This window comes from Anabrus simplex, chromosome 1, assembly GCF_040414725.1.
Source record: "Anabrus simplex isolate iqAnaSimp1 chromosome 1, ASM4041472v1, whole genome shotgun sequence".
Taxonomy (NCBI): domain Eukaryota; kingdom Metazoa; phylum Arthropoda; class Insecta; order Orthoptera; family Tettigoniidae; genus Anabrus; species Anabrus simplex.
This window is the reverse complement of record NC_090265.1, coordinates 825,564,555-825,588,885: the sequence shown is the minus strand read 5'-3', so window position 1 is coordinate 825,588,885 and position 24,331 is coordinate 825,564,555. Positions and strand designations below refer to the sequence as shown.

The following is a 24,331-nucleotide window of genomic DNA, read 5'->3' as shown; positions in this document are numbered from 1 at the left end:
GTAGTGTCCAGCATACATAGAGGTCTGTAACCCCCAGTTTTCCCTTTACTGATCAGAACCAATCTAGCTATCTTCCAACGAAAGCTAAAAATTCCCGCTTTCAAACAATGATTATACATTATACATTATACATGCTGCACCAGCTGTGAGCCGTTTTCTTCTCTGACCGTCTTCCGTGTCATATAACAATGTACGGTCTTTCAAATAGTCTCGCAGTATATACATGAGATATTCTGGTAGCTTGAAAGTTTCTTCTAGAGCTTCCAAAATATCACTCCATCTTGCCAAATTGAAGGCATTTTTAACATCTAGAGTCACAGGAAGCGTCAGCTTCCTAATAATGATTACCCGTTTGAGCTCGTTCTGCTGTCTTCACCACTTCCTTCACAGCATCTAGCGTTGAGTGACCTCTGCGAAATCCATGTTGTTGGTTGGATAGGTCGCTAGCTAATAGGACTGCTGCTAGTATTCTCGGTTATAGGAGCTTCTCTAAACCTTTCCCGGTAGTGTCCAGCATACATAGAGGTCTGTAACCCCCAGTTTTCCCTTTACTGATCAGAACCAATCTAGCTATCTTCCAACGAAAGCTAAAAATTCCCGCTTTCAAACAATGATTATACATTCTCAACAGCAGTTGAGGACATAATTTGACTGCCACCTTTAGTACTTCTGCTGGAATACCACCTGGTCCAGGGGCTTTCTTATTTCTAAGGGAATTAATTGCTGTTATCAATTCTTCAGTTGTAAAAGGTGGTACATTATCTAGTTCTTTCTCGGCCTCATCATCAATCCTCTCTGCATGATCAGGGAATAGTATGTGTACTATTTCTTCCATGGTGCGTGGATCCATGATAGGGCTTGGTAGCATCCCGAATTTCTTCATGACAATTTTATACCCTAATCCCCATGGATTTTCATCCACTTCCTTAGACATTTCCCACCACTTGTGGGCTTTACTCTTTTTAATTGTATTTCACAGTCTTTTCTTCATAGTCTTATACTCTACTGAGAGAGCTTCATCATTATGTCGTGCTCTTTGTGTCCTTCGTCTGAGTCGCAGGCATTGTTTCCTCAGCTCAGCACTTTCTTCATTCCACCAATATGCTGGACGCTTGCCTCTCTGTTGTTTGATTCTGGTCATTGATGCGTCGCATGCTTGCTGAAGGAGTCTCATGGTGTGTTCCACGCATTTATTAGCAATTATGCTTCTTTTGCCTCCATGACATGTATCCGTCATACAATCCATTCCATTCTGTATTACTTCATGAAATTTTTCTCTATCCATAGTGGCTATGTTCCATCTTTCTGGCTTGGGCGTGGTAATCCTTAGATGCAGAGTCTCTTGAAGTACACGAAAAGTGATATACTGATGATCGCTTCCAGTATATTCTTCTTGAATAATAATAATAATAATAATAATAATAATAATAATAATAATAATAATAATAATAATAATAATAATAATAATAATAATAATAATAATATTTTTTTTTTACGAGGGAAGTGTGGGAAATCTTTCATTAGACACTTGTGAGGGTCCGCACTCCTCAAGCGTGTGAGATTCCTACTCACTAAAACCCACACACCCTTTTCCCACGACGTATATCTCCGCCCGGGAACCGCTCTCGCATTACTTCAGGGCGGCGTCGTGCTAATTTCTCAGGTTTCTTCTTCTTTATTTCTCCTTATGGGTCACGGATACTTCCGGAAATTTCTACATAGAGTAGGTAGAGCGAGCGACTCGGCGTGTATTTATTGCAATGATATAGACGATGTATTTCACACATTTTTCGTATGCTATCATTGGTCAACTCAGAGAAGATGTTTATATACTGAGCAAGGAGAGTTGACGCCAGAAAGTATTGTGCAGGCGATGCTACGAAACCAAGAATCTTGGGATCAGATAGCAGTATATGTAGAAGGCATCCTGCGTCAGAAAAGAGAGATATAATAATAATAATAATAATAATAATAATAATAATAATAATAATAATAATAATAATAATAATAATAATAATAATAATCATCATCATCATCATCATCATCATCATCATCATCTGTTTACCCTCCAGGTTCGGTTTTTCCCTCGGACTTAGCGAGGGATCCCACCTCTACCGCCTCAAGGGCAGTGTCCTGGAGCTTCAGACTCTTGGTCGGGGGATACAACTGGGGAGTATGACCAGTACTTTGCCCAGGCGGCCTCACCTGCTATGCTGAACAGGGGCCTTGTGGAGGGATGGGAAGATTGGACGGGATAGGCAAGGAAGAGAGAAGGAAGCGGCCGTGGCTTTAAGTTAGGTACCATCCCGGGATTCGCCTGGAGGAGAAGTGGGAAACCACGGAAAACCACTTCCAGGATGGCTGAGGTGGGAATCGAACCCACCTCTACTCAGTTGACCTCCCAAGGCTGAGTGGACCCCGTTCCAGCCCTCGTACCACTTTTCAAATTTCGTGGCAGAGCCGGGAATCGAACCCGGGCCTCCGGGGGTGGCAGCTAATCACGCTAACCACTACACCACAGAGGTGGACAATAATAATAATAATAACATATTTTCACTCTGTGTACATTGCTGAGGGCTGTGACATCCAATCATAAACTTCTACCACATTATGGCAATTACGTGTGTAAATAAGGAAACTCATTAATGCATGTACAAGAATGAAAATATCAGAAGCTAGGTAGAAGAATTGGAACCAATTAAAGAAAAACTTAAAAGTATCAGAATTCAGTAGATATTCTAGAATAAGAATTTCACCATACTCACACCACCTCTCTTCACTGTGTTAATGGTGTATCGTGAAATCTTTGTCCTTAGGAATTATAGATTACTAGCTGATGTACCCGTGCTTCGCTATGGAATTCTACACTGTATACAGAATTCTAGGTTTGGTAGCGTACATGTTGTGAGCAAGATTGTATTAAATTGCATAGCTCTTAACGTTACCCTAGAAACGCGATGGGGAAGTCACCAAATGTCTTTTCTCAAATGAAGATTGTGTTAGGGAATATTCATTGTAATGGTAGGCCCTCTTGTCTACCATCAGTCACAATTAAGTTGGGGAGTTTTCACTATAATTGCAGATACTCACTCTCCACCTGTCTTTTTACATCCTCAGAAAGACTGTTTTATTGGTTTTGCCAACTGAAATCAACATAGATCAGTACAATGATGCCGGTAGGAATGTCATGATTAAAAGCCATGCTATCATGTGAAATACTTGATCAAATTAAAAACCACACATTTTCTCACTTTTAACGAACAGTCCAAAGTTCCAGAGCTATAATAACCAGGCCGCAGATAGCCATGAGCCGTGAGCCGTAAGGCGTGAACGCTTTTTAATTTTGGGGCAGGGGGGGGGGGTGCATGAAGGCTGGGGAGGTGCGAATATTGTAGAGTCACAGGGCAAAAACTATACATAAGTTTAAAAATCTCAATTCACTACACTGGCAGCAGAAAAATCTGACTTGGAGGAAAATTTTTCCTACAAGCCAGAGGAGAAACCCCTCTTCACTGCTAATTTGGATTAAAATTAATGTAGAATTTAATGAAAGTGAAGAGGAAGAAGCTTTTCTTAATAAACGGCTCTTTTCAGGATTGAATTTTGAGTTATTTAGTGAATTGTGGTGCTATAATTTGGAATAGGCCTAAATTGTAATTCTAGACTAGGTCATACTACTACTATTACTACTACTACTACTGCTACTACTACTACTAAGTGAGCCTCTGCCTTTAGTGTGCACACCGCTCATTCAAAACAGCGCAAGCGCGTCAGAGTAGGAATCAAATAGCTGAATTATTATGAAGAATCTGTGTGTTATGTAACAGCATATCAGAAAATTTATGAACCAGAGGAATGACATGCTAAAGAAGAAAGTTTTTTAACTCCCCAGGTATTTCCTGCCAACATTCAGATAGGTTGTTATACTTGGTACACAGCAGTAATCCCATCTATTGGAGTTGAGTGGCAGCATAAAAGACAAAGAACATCACAACAAACAATGGTCAGTGTAATGTTATTGTTGAAAAATGTTATGCGCTTTCGATATTGTAGCCCTTCACATTTAGTTTTCTTCTTACTCTGAAATACCACTCTTATCATAGTCGGTATGGTAAAACTGAAAAAAGCATAAATGATTGGAAATTTAATGCTATATAAGTTTAGTTATGTAGTATTTATCGATAGGACCACTAATAATGTAAATATTTGGGAGTTAAATTTTAGGCCTTCCCCTAAACTACCATTTCACTCAGCATGAATAAAACGGCTTATAGCCTAGATTGTAGTGGTTCATCCCCCGACTTTATATACAATTTTCATTAAATTCTCTTCAGCCGTTGTCTCGTGATGCGTGTACATACATACAGACAGACAGAAATTACGGAAAAGTAAAAAGCGCATTTCCTTGTTACTGTGGACATGACCGATACAGAAATACCATTCTTTTCACATTCTGAGCAATGTACAGACAAAACTCTTATTTTAGATAAAATATAAAGCTGCTTTATACATAACTCTATTCCACGTAATTCGTATTTGTACGTAATTTCCTTTAGGTCCCGGCAAAATGTAATTTAAAAGCGTGTTAATTAAACCTTATCTATACGTAATCCGTTTCTTCATAATCACTGTTATACACATTAAGTGTCAGTGAAATATAACCGAGTTTTGCGAAATTGTAATGAGCACGTGCTTTTTTAAAAAGAAACTACTGTACTTACCAAGTTTCCTCTTTGTTGGCATAGGTGGAAGTAGAGCGGTCGGGTTTCGGTGCTGAAACAGAACACAAAGAGTTTCGCCAAGTGACGTTGATTTTTTTTTTTTTTTTTTTTTACTGGGGGCTTAACAAAGGCCAACTGAGCAAGTCCCCTTCGCTTCTCCTCTACTTTAGTCGTTTTTGACCTTCACAATGCAGCCAAAGATTAAAATACATTATACGCAAAGTGGGTAGTTTCGGTGCATAAACTGAAGAAAATACAGTAAATTTGTTTGAATATGAGAATTTTTTCGTGGGAACAATGGAGAACTAAAATGTCCACTGAGCCGGTATCTGGTGTTTACTTTTGAACACTAGTTTTGTGATTCAGTCGCTTTTGATAAGCCATGGAAAACAGAAAATGGAAAAGTTATACGAGAAGTGGACGCTAATCCACACAAAACAAAAACTGAAATTGCTTCAGGCTGAGGGATTGCTTATACCATGTTATGTTCAGTCATCAGTAAAAGAAACGCTGTTTTGGATGAGTTCTTAAAACTGGGTTCAAAATTAGTAAAGCGCAGCCGTCAGCAAGAAGGAAGGTACGTAGATTTGGAGAAAGCACTTTTCACATGGTTCCAGCAAAAGCGGGCTGCAGTTCTACCAATTAGTGGCGACATGCTGAAGGCAAATGCGATAGATTTAGCTAAAATTATGAGTATCACTGCTTATTTCAAGGCTTCATCAGGATGGTTGCAAGGATTTAAAGATCGTCATGGAATCACAGAGAGAACGACTTGCGGTGATTCAAAAGCTGTGGACGACGTCACGGTGCAACACTGGACAGAAGAGGTTCTGCCAGGTATCGTAAGTGATTATCAGCCTCCAAACATCTACAATTGTGATGATACTAGCCTATTCTACAATCTCCTTCAAACATTAGCTGAAAAGGGTGACTCATGCCATGGAGGGAGAAAAGTAAAATTCGTGTAACAGTACTTCTCGCCACCAATGCAGATGGATCTGACAAACTTCCTCCACTTGTGATAGGAAAATCAAAGAATCCGAGGTGTTTTAAGGGTGCAAAAACAAAACCTACGGAATATGAATCCAACAGAAATTCTTGGATGATTATGCTTCTAATGGAACAGTGGTTGAAAAAATTGGACATTAAAATGAAAAAGAAACAGAAGAAGATTCTTCTTCTTATGGATCGATGTGCAGCCCACCCACCTCAAATCGTTCTGGAGAATGTCCGAGTGGAATATTTTTATTTCCCTCCTAACTGTACCAGTGTTCTACAGCCGCTTGATTTGGGCATCATTGCAAATTTCTAAATGCATTATAGAAAAATTCTGGTTCATCATTTAATAACACTGACTGATGCAGGAAATGAACCTCTCTCCATTAATTTGGTACAAGCCATGCACTTTATTTCGGCTGCCTGGAAGCAGGTGTCATCCTCCACAATCAGCAACTGTTTCCGAAAAGCTGGTGTCATGCTAGAAGATGCTGCTTCTAATGATGATTATGGGTATGAAGTTTTGTCTGGCAATGAGCTAATGCTACCAGAGGGTGTAGAATTCGATATTTTTGTGCATTTTGATGACAATCTTGCTGTATGTGGAGAACTACCGGATGAAGAGATTATTGCTGATGTATGCCAACAACGCGGTGGTGATGGACCAGCTACAAGCGATAGTGACATTGGAGATGGAGATAATGACTAGAATCTTGAAACACCTGAACTGAGTAAAGTGTTAAGTGCAGTTGATGTGTGTAGGCGTTACATCAGTGTGAAAAGCTGTAGTGAAAATACTTTGAATTCATTACTAAGTTTGCAAGAGGAGGTTTATACTCTTAATGCAAGAAAAGTGAAACAAACCAAACTATCTGATTTCTCTAAGGCAGAACCAAGTTCAAAATAATATTTTCTGTCTTAATGTATTTATTATTTGCAAGGATTTACACATGTAGGTCTATTCCATTGGTTTTTCAGTAAATATGTGATGTATTGCGTAAGTCTGATTTCTAAGTAATTCTGAGTTACAAGTAGTTTTTTTTTCTCTTCCCCTTGATATGCTTAAAGCCACTGTACACCCGTGGCCACCCGTCTTCTGCTCGGTTGGCCGGTCAGAGTGCAGAGCTGTTGGACCACACACCAGCCGTGGCCACTTGTGGGCTATGATTTCAATATCACTGAACCGAGTAGAGATTAAGGGATTGCAAAGAGACCAAAACAATTCATACGTATGATATGCGTATAAGTCAGGTTCGACTGTGTATAGATGGTAGCTGGTGTCAATACATAAGCTTATCTTTAGTTTAGTGTCTGCACCCTGTTTCATCGTATGTCTCCATACTGAGGTACAACAAATCTCAGACTGAATTTCCAGTAGAAGGGAGCTCTGAAGAAAGCTCTTTCCAGATCTGGATTGAGGATGAGTGGATGATTGTTCATTGGGTACCCTGCTTCTTTCTTTCCATCTCTCCAGCTATTATTATGCATCTGATACTTGGAGGTTCTATTTTTTGCCAATGGGTAAACCTTCAGGATCATAACTGGACCCAGACAACCTGTTAGGATTTAAACAAATTCATGAAGAGTTATGTCTACAAACATGATACAAGCAGATGCTCCTCAAAACAGATGCTGCACACTCTCTATCATTGAAAAATGAAGTGCTTCGGTCATGGAGTGAAGCCAATTCAGGTATGGTATGATTTCATGATGATTACTGTTTTAAAGCACCAAATATTGAGGTCATCAGCCCAGGTATGATTTCAACTACTACTACTATTATTAAATGGTTTCATTCCTCCCCTGAATGGGGAGGCGGGCCTCTTAGATCGTAACGCCATTTCTCAGGCTGGGAGATTTGTTATGGTGAAGGAGATGCTCAGAGACAGTGAGGGGGTTGGTGATCGTGGCCTATAATAGGAACTGTCTCAGCATTCGCCTTAGTGCAGGAGAATGGAAAACCGTGATAAACCAGTCCCAGGACAGTCAACGGTGGGGACCAGCCATGAGGTCCAGCCCTTTCCAGTCTCTCAAATACAGAGGCTTAAAGCCACTGTACACCCATGGCCACCCATCTTCTGCTTGGTTGGCCATTCAGAGTGCAGAGCTGTTGGACCACAGACCAGCCGTGGCCACTTGTGGGCTATGATTTCAATATCACTGAACTGAGTAGAGATTAAGGGATTGCAAAGAGACCAAAACAGTTCATTTTATCACAGATAGTACTGGTTTTATCGGGAAAATGTACATGATCAAAATTGATATCAATATTTTATTTTGAAACGTTTTTGTTTCTTTCAACAATGAACTGTGTGATACAAAGTCTCAGTGGCTAATCAGTGAGAGAGAATATTGTGATATATAGTGCCCACTAGTTGACAGTGCACCCATTAACTGTTAGAGAGTGAAGCAATATAACTATACCGACAGTGCAAGTATCTTTTGTGAATCTTATTAATGTTTCATTGTTCAAGCCAAGTAATTTACAGGTGATAACAGTTCTTTAATTGAAGATTTTTACTGCAAGTATACACAATTTTAACTTTTGGCAGGTGAGTGTTAAGTGCATACTCATGATCTGCAAAATATAATTAGTTCTATTTTTGCGCAGACTTGGTATTTAAATTTGTGATAGATCTTAAGATATCTATGAGAAGAAAAATCCCTACTAAAGTATGAGTCATACACAGAAATACTGTACAAGGCTTTCAGATAATATATTTCTATTTTTATGTAAGTAACTAGTTAGGACAATATATTTTTCATAAAATTTAATTTATGATCACTTCCTTTCAAATTATTGAATTTATTTTTCTTATGCTTTATCACATGGCTGTTTTGCAGGAAAACTCTCCAATCGTCACCAGCCACTCATCGCACGTAATCCAGACTTCAAAGGGTTAAAACAACATTTTGAAGATGGTATTCGTGCATTAAGTAAGAAGTTCCCCTCTTGGCCAAATATTACTGTGGACTTTCTGGCAGCATGTCTTAAAATGGACCCATTGTTACGACCGTGCAGTGGAGAACTTTTGAAACATACTTATTTTGTACATGATCGTTTCCCTGATCGCTTCCTTCCTGAACTGCGAGCCAAGATAGAGCAAGAGTTCAAGAGCAATCCACTACTGCAGAAGAATACCTCTGCATCTGTGCAAGAATCTTCCTCCGCTATTCGGCATTCTCGAAGTGAACGCAGACCTAGCGACACAGAGGAAAAGCGTAAGTTAACTTTGTGTTTTGTTTACTCACACAATACAGAGAATTATTCCGATTTTACTATAGTCTATCTCCTTACAGTGCTTTTTGGTTTTACCATGGACTCACTGCTAGTAAGTGTAGAGAATGAACCACTGCTCTGTCACTTGTGTAAAGTATCCTAAAGTAATATAATAGAGAAATAATTTACAACTTTCAAGGAGAGAGTGGGTAAGACCACTGCTCATTCTTCTTTAGGAAGAAAAGGCTCAAAGTTTCAACATCTATTCTTTCTCCTACTGGGTACTTTCTTTATACTGGATTGGAACATAAGTTATTTGGTTTATTTCCTCAATATTCCGCATGTCCACCAAACAGACATATCAGAGTTTCGTGAAATCTATCCTTGCTCCACATCCTGTACCTCCTTCTTGACCATGATGAGTCTTTGTCTTATCATTCACTGAAAATATAAATCCGGAAATATTTCTGTTATCACAGCTTGTACGGTTACAATGTATCCTATATAAATGACTGGAAATTTGATTTTTTTTTAAATCATTTTTTAGATAGAACTAATATTTCTGGAGATACGTGAAAGTTTGCAAATATGTTAGAGATGAGATATCTATTAGGTTCAACCTATTCAATAAAAATTACGTGTTGATGTTACTAATAACTTTTATTCAACTTGGGACCGGTTTCAACATTTATAATGCCATCATCAGCCATAAAATGAATCACAAAAATATAAAAGCAATGACATAATCATCAAAACACTTGTGGATACAGATTGAAATATGTTCATTAAAAAATCTTTAACATTGTTTTGATTATTATGTTATTGCTTATATATTTGTGATTCATTTTATGGCTGATGATGACATTGTAAATGTCAAAACTGGTCCCAACTTGAATAAAAGTTATTAGTAACATCAACACGTAATTTATATTGAGTAGGTTGAACCTAATAGATATCTCATCTCTGTGATCTCAGTTCAATATGGAAATATCATTGAAGCTTATGTCTTTGAAAAATGTGAATATCTTGGTTATTATTCCTCTTAGAATAAATACATATACAACATAAAATATCGGAAATTATATTTTATGTAAGTTTTATTATTTTCTAGTTTGTTGACAGAGAAGTTTTACATTTCCTGTTTTGGTCCTCATAATATTACTATGCCCCTAGATATGAATCAAATCTATATATATAAAATAGCTTGTCCTGACTGACTGACTGACTGACTGATTCATCATCGCCGAGCCAAAACTACTGGACATAAAGAAATGAAATTTTGGGGATATATTCACATTATGATGTAGGTGCTTGCTAAGAAAGGATTTTTGGATATTCCTTCGGTGAGGGGGTAAAAAGGGGGGGTGAAATTTTAAAATGAGTGTATGTATATCTCAAAACTTTAAACGTTTATAGATGTGAAAATTGGTATTTAGAATCTTCTTTAAAAATAAGAAAACATGTATATTTTGTTTTCAGAAAATCCCAATAGGAGGGGTGAAAAAGGGTGAAAATGGGGGAAAATAGGTTGAATGCCTTTAATCAGGATACCGGTACTTATATATCAGAAACTGAAGATATTACAGACCTCAAAATTGGTACTTTTGATCTCTTTTAAAAATAAAGAAACACGTATTTTTTCGTTTTTGGAAAATCCAATTAATGGGAGGGTGAAAAGGGGGTGAATTTTTAAAATGAGTGAATCTATATCTCGAAACATTTAAAGTTTGGTGATGTAATAATTGGTATTTAGAATCTTCATTAAAAATAAAGAAACACGTATTTTTTTGTTTTCGGAAAATCGCAATAGAAGGAGTGAAAAGGGGTTAAAAAGGGGTTGAATGCCTTTAATGAGGCTACTTATATCTCAGAAACTGAAGATATTACAGAGCTGAAAATTGGTGTTTTGGATCTCCTTTAAAAATAAAGGAGCACTTATTTTTTTGTTTCTGGAAAACCCAATTAAGGGGGGGGGGGTGAAAAGGGGGGTAATATTTTAAAATGAGTGTATCTATATCTCAAAACTTTTAAAGGTTATAGATGTAAAAATTGGTATTTAGAATCTCCTTTAAGAATAAAGAGACACGTACTTTTTTGTTTTCGGAAAATCTCAATAGGAGGAGTGAAAGGGGGTGAAAAAAGGGTTGAATGCCTTTAATGAGGCACTTATATTTCAGAACCTGAAGATATTACAGACCTGAAAATTGGTGTTTGGGATCTCCTTTAAAAATAACGAAACACGTATTTTTTTGTTTGTGGAAAATCCAATTAATGGGGGGTGAAAAGGGGGTGATTTTTTAAAATGAGTGCATCTATATCTCAAAACTTTTAAAGTTTATAGATGTAAAAATTGGTATTTAGAATCCTTTAAAAATAAAGAAACACGTATTCTTTTGTTTTCGGAAAATCCCAATAGGAAGGGTGGAAAAGGGTGAAAAATGGGTTGAATGCCTTTAATGAGGCTACTTATATTTCAGAACCTGAAGATATTACAGACCTGAAAATTGGTATTTTGGATCTACTTTAAAAGTAAAGAAACACGTATTTTTTTCGTTTTTGGAAAATCCAAATATTGGGGGGTGAAAAGGGGGGGGTGAATTTTTTAAAATGAGTGCGTCTACATCTTAAAACTTTAAAATTTACACATGTAAAAATTGGTAGTTAGAATCTCCTCTAAAAATAAAGGAACACGTATTTTTTTGTTTCCTGTAAATCCTAATAGGAGGGGTGTAAAAGGGGTGAAAAATGGGTTGAATGCCTTTAATGGGGATACATATATCTCAGAAACCAAAGATATTACAGAACTGAAAATTTGTATATGGGATCTCCTTTAAAAATAAAGAAACACGTAATTCTTAGTTTTTGGGAAATCCAATTAATGGCGGTTAAACAGGAGTGACAAATTGGGGTGAATTTTTTGAAAGACTATATCTACAGAATATCTTGGAAACGTAAAATGTTACAGACGTAAAAAGTGGGTGTTTGGAATCTCCTGTAAATGTAAATAAACATAGGTGATTTGTTTTTGGAAACTCCACTTAAGGGGAACTCAAAAGGGGTGAAATTTTAAAATGAGAATTTTTACAGTATATCTAAAAAAAAACTTAACATCTTACAGAAGTGAAGTTATTTTTTATCTCTATTAAACATAAAGAAACGTGTGTTTTTAGTTTTCGGAAATACCACTTGGGTGGAGGGGGTGGTAAAAGTGACTGAAAATGGTGTTGAATTCTTTTAATTAGGCTACTGATATCACAAAAATGAAGACGTTACAGACGTGAAATTTAATATTTGCAATCTGCTTTAAAAGTAAAGAAACACGTATTCTCGGAAAATCCAATGAAGGGGGGGGGGGGAAGAATTGAAAAATTAATTGGCTTAATTGTATGAGAATACATACATCTAATAAAAACTAAAGTTGTTACAGACGTGAAAATTCGTATTTGGATCTCCTTTAAAAACAAAAAAAAGCGCGTTTTGGTGGGGAAACCATCTTGGAGGGCGGGAGTTGAATTCCTTTCATGAGGACACATAAATCAAAAAGTGAAGAAGTTAGAGTCGTGATCATTGGTATTTAAGAAGACCTTTACTATTAAAGAAACAAGTATTTTTTGCGGGAAAATTCAGTTGGGGGGGGGGGAGTATTGTGATATGAAGTGCCGAAAGTAAATTATTTTTATTGGGATACTTATATCTCAAAACTGAAGGTAATAGACGTGAACATTGGTGTTTGGAATCTCCCTTAAACATAAACAAGCATTCTTTAAATTTTTGGGCCGGGCTGAGTGGCTCAGACGGTTAAGGCGCTGGCCTTCTAACCCCAACTTGGCAGGTTCGATCCTGGCTCAGTCCGGTGGTATTTGAAGGTGCTCAAATACGACAGCCCCGTGTCGGTAGATTTACTGGCACGTAAAAGAACTCCTGCGGGACAAAATTCCGGCACCTCGGCGTCTCCGAAGACCGTAAAAGTAGTTAGTGGGACGTAAAGCAAATAACATTATTATTATTATTATTATTATTATTATTATTATTATTATTATTATTATTATTATTATTAAATTTTTGGGGGTGTGGCGGTAAATAAACTTAACGGCGGTGGGGTGTAGAAGTAGGTGAGACCAATTGATTTTAGCTGTTATTAATGTACTTATAAGGATCCTCCGTTGCTCAGGCGGCAGCGCGCCGGCCTCTCACAGCTGGGTTCCGTGGTTCGAATCCCGGTCACTCCATGTGACACTCGTGCTGGACAAAACGGTGGCGGGACAGGTTTTTCTCCGGATACTCCGGTTCTCCCTGTCATCAGCCATTCCAGCAACACATAATAGTAATAATAATAATGATAATAATAATATTCCAGACCGTCGTCAAATGTGCGGACCGCGCTGGAAACGGCTCCTGGACGGGTAATGACTAAGAATGCAGTCCGGCCGCGACATGACACCACGCCGGATCTCCTGAAGGATTTTATCCATATTAAAAATGATTATAGGAAAAGATGGCAAAGATTTACGGACCCATCTGACCGGGAGGAATACCTGAGCCTAGCCCGGGAAGTACGAAATCGATTGCTGGAAAGGAAGATTGAAAAATGGGAGGAAACGTGCCGTAAAATAATAGAAAACCAGTCAGATCGGGAATTTTGGTGGGTTCTTGCAGAAAACGAGTCAGATCGCGAATTTCGTCGGATTATATATCTAAAACAATAAGCATTCAATTATAAATTTCATTATAATACCGTAGCGAAGCACGGGTATCTTGCTAGTATTATATATCCTAGTACACACCCTGGCTATCCCTGAACTTAAATACAGAGTTTTGAGAAATTCTGTTAGTTCGACATCCATGATTACAGGACAAGCAAGTGAACAAACATTGAACTGAAAATATTATCAACTTTTGTACATAGGGTGTATCATATTTAATAGCACAAATTGAAACCGCTGTAAATACACAGTACTAGAAGCAAAAACGTCTTAGTAAACATGGGTCCGCAAACGAGCCGTTTGTGAGATAATTTAGACTTTGTGTTTACCACCCACTATTGACTTGATTGTGTGTTAACGTCACCCTAGTTAGGAAAAGTTACCAATATAACATTAAGAAAAGTTATTAGATACTGTAGCAGAAGTGCAGTTGTTTTTAATGAACATGAAAGCAGTCTTACTTAGTATGTTACAGTTATATGTTACAGTGACTGTACAGTGTACTTACTTATAGTTAAAGGAACCCTACTGCCAGCAGCCCTGAACATGGTTTTCCGTGGTTTCCCATTTTCTCACCAGGCAAATGCTGGGGCTGTACCTTAATCAAGGCCATGGCCGCTTCCTTCCCATTTCTGGGCCTTTCCTATCCAATCGTCACCATAAGACCTATCTGTGTAAAGCAAATTGTAAAAAGAAAGTTAAAGGAAGTGTTCAAAGTCTCGTTCTTGTACCCGGATGCATGCCTGGCTCGTCACTGCGTTGAGTTTCAAATTCTTTCTAACACACCTGGATCATTCTGTAATTTTTGACAGGCATTTACAAGTCTCTGCTCCAATTATTGAACCATGTCAACCAGAGTGTTGTGTTGTTTTATTGGGCTGTACATTTTACCAGGCAAACTCAATGGACAAAATTACCTTCTGTTTCTGTGGCATCATCTTCCAGGATTGCCTGCATCTGAGTACAAGGATGACACTTTAAACACTTCTTTTAACTATGAGTAAGTACACTGTATGCCTTTGCTGGCAGGACCTACAGTAGTGTTTACAGTGCACTATGTCTTCTGGTATAAGCTAGAGCAATTTTGTTACTTTCATAGATCTGTCTCTGTCTTATCCTTGGCTTTGACAATACGAAAGTGACTGAGGTATGAGCGATGCTAGTAATGCCAATCCTTATGCAGTCAGTCCCTCCTATGAATGGTGTGAAAATGTTGCTCATAGGGTCGGTTGGTGTATGCATTTCAGTGGGCTTGGCAGACTGATATGTAATAGCAACTCTGGCTCGGTGAGGAAAGCAACGGGAAACTACCTCACTCCTCATTTCCCTAGTACGCCTCTTCAGTGATGCCTAGGCCATCTATGACAGCTAATGGCAGAGCTGTTGAGGATCCCACCAGCGGCATCGCTGACAGACTGAACATACATACATACATACAAGTACACTGTAGTCATTGTAACATGTAACTGTAACATACTAAGTAAGACTGTTTACTTATTCCTTAAAAACAACTGCACTTCAACCAAAGTATCTAAAAACTTTTCTTAATGTGGTATTGGTACCTTTTCATAACCAGGGTGACATTTACACTCAATCAAGTCAGTGGTGGCTGCTAACCACAAATTCTAAATTATCTCGTAAACAGCTCATTTGCAGACTCATGTTTACTAAGACGTTATTGCTTCTAGTATCATTTTCTTACAGCTATTTCAATCTGTGCTATTAATTGTGATACACCCTGTATAATCTGAGGTAAAAATCTGAAACATACAAACTTATAATTTAATTTACCATATACGTAGATTATCTTATTTATTCTTGTTTTCCCAGCATTAACACCTGACAGCATTTTTGGATTTCCAATACTACTTCATCTTATGCTGTTCTGTGCTCTTTGGACGATTCTGCATCAGGTTGTCTTGTCACTCTTTCCAAGTCATGAGAAGATCAAGAAATTTTTGCAATATTCGGCTGTTAGGCATTTGAGACAGATGACCATAAAACATATGATGGGGCTTCCTCAAAACAGGCATTATTATTATTATTATTATTATTATTATTATCATTATTATTATTATTATTATTATTATTATTATTATTATTATTATTATTATTATTATTATTATTATTATTATTATTATTATTATTATTATTATTATTATTATTATTTCAGCCTACTTTGGACTGCAAGAAACAACTGGTTTACTGGTTTGTCTCTTCTTCTCCTCCCAGAAATTTTTCAATCTTTCACTGAGGTTCCTCCTCCTGTCTTCTGACCATACAGTCTTGGCCTTTGTATCTCGTTCCTGGAACCTCAATTTGAAACACTGCTTGGTTCCAGATCTTATTTGTTTGGATCCCAACTTTTCCCACATCTTTTCTTGTCTCCTGAACCTATTTTGTGGTCGTCTTTACTTTGGTAATGTAGTTGAAAATTCTTTTGTCAGCCTACACTCACTTATTCTCATAAGGTGTCCATCAAATTTCAAGCTTCTTTTGTGCACTGTGTCTGTAATTATTATTATTTTTGCAAGCTCTTTAACATCATACTAGCTCTCACATATTTTCAACAACTCTATGGTAGGAATGGGTCAAAACTGGAAAGGTAGAGCAGCTGTGACCTTAATTATTAAGGTACAGAATCTGGAACTCTAGATCCCAAATACAGTCATGTTCAGCAATGGTATGGACTGCTGCTATGAAAATAATTATCAATACTGCAAATCTGCAGATAGCTAGACTATCTGCTTGGTACCATACTGGATTGCGTGTTGCTGATTATGATACATTTACTAATGCATTTAACCCTAGATGGTTCATGTTTGTGGGTTACTGTAGTCACGTCCTAGTTCGTGAACCATGGGCAACGGCTGAGTGGCCTAGTAAGTGGTCCTGAGAGTCAGGATACCAGTTGCTATGGAATGGGAGTGGGCATCTCGGACATATTCTGGGTCATGGCCCTCCTTGTGCTCAGGCGGCTAGAACTATAAAATTCACCGGTGGTCCATAACCCGTTAGAGGAGAGATCCTCACTTGGACTATGTGCAAGTAGGGTAGCATCCTGCTTCATGAATTTACCGAGCTCAGAACATTTTAAGCAAGCCTCGGACCTATGGGAGTAATGGAGTCCCACTCCCATTTGACAGGCGAGGGACTCCTTGGAAACAACTTGGCGAATGAATTCTAATTCGATGGGGAGCTTATCAATATTAATGGGGCTTATGGAAGAAAGAAAGTAGAACTGGCTGAGTCAGCAAAGAGGATACATCTGGATGTGCTAGGAGTAAGTGATATTTGGGTAAGGGGAGATAATGAGGAAGAGATAGGAGATTATAATGTGTACTTGACGGGTGTTAGAAAGGGAAGGGCAGAGTCTAGGGTAGGGCTCTTTATCAGGAATATCATTGCACGCAACATAGTTTCTGTTAGGCACGTAAATGAGCAAATGATGTGGGTAGATTTGTCAGTTGGAGGAATTAGGACTAGAATTGTGTCCGCGTATTCACCATGTGAGGGCGCAGATGAGGATGAAGTTGACAAATTTTATGAAGCATTGAGTGACATCATGGTCAGGGTCAACAGCAAGGATAGAATAGTGCTAATGGGCGATTTCAATGTGAGAGTTGGGAATAGAACTGAAGGATACGAAAGGGTGATTGGTAAATGTGGGGAAGATATGGAAGCTAATGGGAATGGGAAGCGTTTGCTGGACTTCTGTGCTAGTATGGGTTTAGCTGTTATGAATACATTCTTCAAGCATAAGGCTATTCACCACTACACATGGGAGGCTGGGGGTACCAGATCCATAATAGACTATATCTTAACAGACTTTGAATTCAGGAAATCTGTTAGGAATATATGAGTTTTCCAGGGATTTTTCGATGATACAGACCACTATCTGATCTGTAGTGAACTAAGTATCTCTAGGCCTAGGGTAGAGAAAGTGAAATCTGTCTGCAATCGAATAAGGGTAGAAAATCTCCAGGACGAGGAAATTAGACAGAAGTAGCCTACATGGATATGATTAGTGAGAAGTTTCAAACAGTAGACAGTAAGCAGGTTCAGGATATAGAAAATGAATGGGTGGCGTACAGGGATGCTGTAGTAGAAACAGCAAGGGAATGCCTAGGAACAACTCTGTGTAAAGATGGGAAAAGGTGAACATCTTGGTGCAATGATGAACTGAGAGCAGCTTGTAAACGTAAAAAGAAGGCTTATCAGAAATGGCTCCAAACAAGGGCCGAGGCAGACAGGAGTTTTGTATGTAGATGAAAGAAACAGAGCGAAACAAATAGTTGTTGAATCCAAAAAGAAGTCATGGGAAGATTTTGGTAACAACGTGGAAAGGCTAGGTAAAGCAGCAGGGAAACCTTTCTGGACAGTAAGAAAGAATCTTAGGAAGGGAGGGGAAAAGGAAATGAACAGTGTTTTGAGTAATTCAGGTGAACTCATAATAGATCCTAGGGAATCACTGGAGAGGTGGAGGGAATATTTTGAACATCTTCTCAATGTAAAAGGAAATCATCCTGGTGGTGTTGCAAACAGCCAAGCTCATGAGGAGGAGGAAAATTATGTTGGTGAAATTATGCTTGAGGAAGTGGAAAGGATGGTAAATAAACTCCATTCTCATAAGGCAGCAGGAATAGATGAAATTAGACCTGAAATGGTGAAGTATAGTGGGAAGGCAGGGATGAAATGGCTTCATAGAGTAGTAAAATTAGCATGGAGTGTTGGTAAGATACCTTCAGATTGGACAAAAGCAGTAATTGCACCTATCTATAAGCAAGGGAACAGGAAGGATTGCAACAACTATCGAGGTATCTCATTGATTAGTATACCAGGCAAAGTATTCACTGGCATCTTGGAAGGGAGGGTGCGATCAGTCGTTGAGAGGAAGTTGGATGAAACCCAGTGTGGTTTCAGATCACAGAGAGGCTGTCAGGATCAGATTTTCAGTATGCGCCAGGTAATTGAAAAATGCTACGAGTGGAATAGGCAGTTGTGTTTATGTTTCGTAGATCTAGAGAAAGCATATGACAGGGTACCGAGGGAAAAGATGTTCGCCATACTGGGGGACTATGGAATTAAAGGTAGATTATTTAAATCAATCAAAGGTATTTATGTTGACAATTGGGCTTCAGTGAGAATTGATGGTAGAATGAGTTCTTGGTTCAGGGTACTTACAGGGGTTAGATAAGGCTGTAATCTTTCACCTTTGCTGTTCGTAGTTTACATGGATCATCTGCTGAAATGTATAAAATGGCAGGGAGGGATTGAGTTAGGTGGAAATGTAATAAGCAATCTGGCCTATGCTGACGACTTGGTCTTAATGGCAGATTGTGCCGAAAGCCTGCAGTGTAATATCTTGGAACTTGAAATTTAGGTGCAATGAGTATGGTATGAAAATTAGCCTCTCGAAGACTAAATTGATGTACAATATAACTATTTATAATAGTTTATTTAAATCCGCCTTGATCAATACACTCATTAAATGAAAGAAACATTATTTATTAAACCATACATGTTTCGGGAAATCTCAACCATTCCCTTCATCAGTGGTTAGATCAAAGAATAACATAATATGACACAATCTTTTGTTTTACAAGTTGAAGGAGTATTGTGTCCCAATACATCATGTCAAAGTCATATTATGTTATTCTTTGATCTAACCACTGATGAAGGGAATGGTTGAGATTTCCCGAAACATGTATGGTTTAATAAATAATGTTTCTTTCATTTAATGAGTGTATTGATCAAGGCGGATTTAAATAAACTATTATAAATAGTTATATTGTACATTCAGACCAGTCAATACGGACCAAACACAATATTAACCTATCATGGTTAAGTTTATTAACAGACTAAATTGATGTCAGTAGGTAAGAAATTCAACAGAATTGAATGTCAGATTGGTGATATAAAGCTAGAACAGGTCGATAATTTCAAGTATTTAGGTTGTGTGTTCTCCCAGGATGGTAATATAGTAAGTGAGATTGAATCAAGGTGTCGTAAAGCTAATGCAGTGAGCTCGCAGTTGCAATCAACAGTATTCTGTAAGAAGGAAGTCAGCTCCCAGACGGAACTATCTTTACATCGGTCTGTTTTCAGACCAACTTTGCTTTACGGGAGCGAAAGCTGGGTGGGCTCAGGATATCTTATTCATAAGTTAGAAGTAACAGACGTGATTGCTGGTACAAACAGGTGGCAACAATGGCAGGAGGGTACTCAGAATGAGGAGATAAAGGCTAATTTAGGAATGAACTCGATGGATGAAGCTGTACGCATAAACAGGCTTTGGTGGTGGGGTCATGTGAGGTGAATGGAGGAGGATAGGTTACATAGGAGAATAATGGACTCTGCTATGGAGGGTAAGAGAAATAAAGGTAGACCAAGACGACGATGGTTAGACTCGGTTTCTAACAATTTAAAGATAAGAGGTATAGAACTAAATGAGGCCACAACACTAGTTGCAAATCGAGGATTGTGGTGGCGTTTAGTAAATTCACAGAGGCTTGCAGACTGAATGCTGAAAGGCATAACAGTCTATAATGATAATGTATATATGTCTGTATGTTTAATTCTAGATCGCCAACAAGGCGTAAGAATGACATATACGCACTCTAAAATGGTAACCGCTCCTCACCCCTAGGGCATAGCCATATCCCTTGCCGTATATGTGTCGCCTTCTAAGTAACAAGTTTGGCTCCGTGCGAGAAGGTTCTCCCGTGCTGTTCTTCCTGCCAAAGTAACTCTCAGAAGGTAAGTTGCTCTGTAAATTTTATGTGTTATTGGCATTTGTAGAAAACTTAACCACGTAACAATGACGTGTTGTTGGCAGACCTAAGTAATGCTCCTGGGACGTCAATATTTTTATATAATGAAAAGTAGTAAGTCACGATGGTTTCTTACAAACCAAGATCTGACAAACTTGTAATTATGCTTTCAATGATGCTTGGGAAAAGCAATAAAAGAAGACACAGGAAAACCAGAAATCATTATTACATACAGCCAGACCAAAGGGAATGTTGACATTATTTGATCAAATGTGCCAGAATATAAACTGTTTGAGGAGAACAAGCAAGTGTCCTATGTACTATTTCTATAATATCTTGAATGTAGAATCAATGAACTCATAATTTTCACCCGTCACTATGTGAGACAACACCCATGCAGTATAATAATATGTTGAGTGAAATTCATGCTAAAGCTTCACAGACAACTTGTTGAACCTTGGCAGAAACATAAACTGGCAGGGAGAAACTTATCATGTCAACTGAGGTCATGGATTGTGATGAAAAAGAGGAGATGGAAGAGAAGATAGCTCAAGCCCTGCTGCAACAGACAGAAGATTGGAAATACTTTCGCTTATACAACTGAAGAATTGTTTACTGTGTGATCTGTGCTAGGCTTATTTGTGGGCAACACCAGGGGAAAAGGTGTCCAAACTGCTGCCCACCACCAGAGAGAACCACTGAAGTTCTGATGGGAGTAAAATGAAATGTTTCCATTCATTTTAACTTCATTGTCCTTCTTCTTTCCTCTGCACCTTTCACATGTAGTAAACCTTGTGTCGGCTTCCCTTATCACCATTATTGACTACTTTCTTGCAATCTAAATATCAATGATACTAAAATAGCAATACATTATTCTGCATTGCCTATTAATGTTTCTCTTCAGTCAGTAATATACAGTGGTAATTTTCCTCATAGAATGTAACTTTTAGCATACTGGTACATTTCAGATTCAATATGATACCTTTGGTGAAAATGACAAAAACTTATTTTTTCCTACTATTTTTTTTTTTTTGGTGCAAGTTAATAAATAAAATAAAATAATAAAATGATAAAATGATAAAATAAAATAATTATTGTTCTTTCTGTGCCTTCTTTGGAACTAATCCATTTTGCTTCTAGCATCCCTAAAAAACACGGTTGGGTCCAGTGCAGTGCAGGAGACGGCCAGCATCCACAGTTGAGCCTGGAGTATGGCAAATAGTGCACACGTTATGTCTCTATTTGACAGCTTCCTCCCTTCATCTCCCTTGTTTATTTTCCACAGTTCTTGAATATCTGCCCATTTTTCTCTTTTGCCTTTTCTATTGTTTCTTTCTTGCAAGTTTCTTGGATCTAGTGAGAAATGAAGCATTTGGCAGAGTACACATCCAGTTAACTTGCACCCATGGGGACTTAAGTGCCTCTCTTAGCCAACACATCTACAGACTCATTACCTCTGGCTCCTACTACAACCGCATCCTACTAATATTCACATTGATCCGCATTGGAGCGCTATAGTTTTCTGGTATTTCAGAGACTGTTTAATACTCTGAAGTCATGATTTTTGTGAGTGTCTGTTGGAAGGTGTTGCCTGGATGGCTGCCTGAGAGTCTACCAGAAATGCAGCCTTTTAGAAATAGTTTTTTTTTGCTAGTTGCTTTACGTCGCACCGACACAGATAGGTCTTATGGCGACGATGCGACAAGGAAGGGCTAGGAGTGGGAAGGAAGTGGCCATGGCCTTGATTAAGGTACAGCCCCAGCATTTGCCTGGTGTGAAGATGGGAAACCACGGAAAACCATTTTCATCAGCGCTGCCGACAGTGGGGTTCGAACCTAGTATCTCCCGAATACTGGATACTGGCCGCACTTAAGCGACTGCAGCTATCAAGCTTGGTTTTAGAAATATTGGGTTGATGCCGCAGATCTAGGTGAATGCTTCAATTTCCACATCAAAATTGGTTTTCTTATCTGGCTGTTGGTGTGTATTGGGAACAGAAGTTACAGTAAACCCCTATCCTTATTTCAGCACTGTTTTTGGATTCATCTGTGCACACTCACAGTGATCTTTCTGGATATATTTTGTCCAACATACTTAAAGCACAGCATTTGAGTTCCATTGGATGTGGATTTACTTTTGTTAGATTATATAGCAGACTCAGGTAACTTGATACAGTAATGTAATCCAGTGGATTACGGCAGTTAACTCTCCTATAGGTTTAATTTCTCTGGGCATTTTCAAACCTTTCAGGTTTTTTTTAAATGCTGTGATAGGTGTTTCTTTATCGTCATAAGCAATAAACTTCATGCTGATCTGCATTGAAGAGCAATTACAAATGTGAAAGCAAGAGCAAAAAAGTTTCCACCTATTCAATACTCATTTATTGTAACAATAATTATATAGAATCCGGACTAGTTTCGGTTTCTCTAGAGACCATCTTCAGCCAAAATTATAATGTTAAAAACAAGTCATGACATGCAATAATAAAATAAGCTAAAAATCACAACTTAAGAATGTATCGTCAAAGTTCTATACAAGACAATTACAAATATGTTGAATGGAACACATGATTAATGTAGGTTTGTGTGACTATATTTGTTGAATTCTGGTGCAAGTCCACGTTATTAAAAATGTTCATCATGGTTTTAGTCAGATATAAAAGGTTGCACTTCTTCAAAGCTTCAGTTTAAAAACTTAAAATATCGACACCTAGAAAATTCTCTTTAATACCAAGTTGCAACTGATCGAATGTAAACAGAATCATGTAATAATCATTTGGGACACAACTATAGTCACACAAACCTACATAAATCATTCAGAATGTCTTCCATTCTGATTCAACATATTTTTAATTGTCTTGTACAGAACTTCAACGATACATTCTTACATTGTGATTTTCAGCTTATTGTATTATTTTATGTCGTGACTTGTTTTTAACATTATAATTTTGGCTGAAGACGGTCTCTAGAGAATCCAAAACTAGTCCCCATTCTATGTAATTATTGTTACAAGAGATGAGTATTGAATAGGTGGAAACGTTTGAGCTCTTGCTTTCACATTTGTAGGTGTTTCTTTAGTCTTGAGGGCAGTATGTTAGTTTGCTATGTGAATCCTGCCTGCTTTTCGGGAAGCTTTCATCTTCAGGAAGCTTGTCACTACTTGCTTTTGCATTTTGCTTAATCAGAATATTTTGAGCATACCGCTGGAGAGCATTGACTGGGGTTGTCTTCCTAGGTTCAGAAACTGTTCTCAGAGCATTAGACTGTGTTCTTTCCAGGAAAATTTATGTGTGTATAATTATAACTTATAGCCTATGTTGTACATATTTGCTTAATACCTTTGCCCTGTCACCCATTTTCTTTGTTTAGCTATACTCCTACTGGTGCTGCCTATATTGATTGTAAGAATGGCCGTGCTGAGCAATAATGTAGATTTTGATAAAGTCATAGGTTTTGTTTCCATTTACTCACCGACGTGCTAATGTAGGATACAACACAGCAAAAGCTAAGAGACTACGCATACTATGCAATAATGAAAGTTATGATGAAAGAGAAGACCATTTAGAGACTGACAGTGCAAACCAGTCTTCACCCCAACAGAGCACCCCAAGTGAGGTATGACATAGTGAATAGGGTTTTATACTTAAAAATACATAAATTATTAGCTCTCATTAATAAAGCTCATGTATTTGGTGAACCATGCTCCTTTATGTACATGTTGGAATGGCAGAAGCATGGCTTACCACACATTCATTTGCTACTATGGCTTAAAAATAAAATCAGACCAGACCAGATCAACAGCATGATTGCAGCAGAGTTTTCAAGAAGAGAAGACAATCCAGTATTGTTTGACACTGTATTAAGACACGTGATTCATGAACCACATGGGGCTTTAAACTCCAAATCACCGAGCTCGATA

General features: G+C 38.0%; 1 protein-coding gene across 1 annotated transcript in view; it reads left to right on the top strand.

Annotated features, from left to right (window-relative positions):
- LOC136857169 (cyclin-dependent kinase-like 2) overlaps positions 1–24,331 on the top strand; it is a 327,482-nt gene that overhangs the window by 231,929 nt on the left and 71,222 nt on the right. Inside the window, exon 6 of the mRNA XM_067135607.2 lies at positions 8,562–8,939. Coding sequence (XP_066991708.2) covers positions 8,562–8,939 — 378 coding nt within the window. The remainder of the gene's footprint in view (positions 1–8,561; positions 8,940–24,331) is intronic.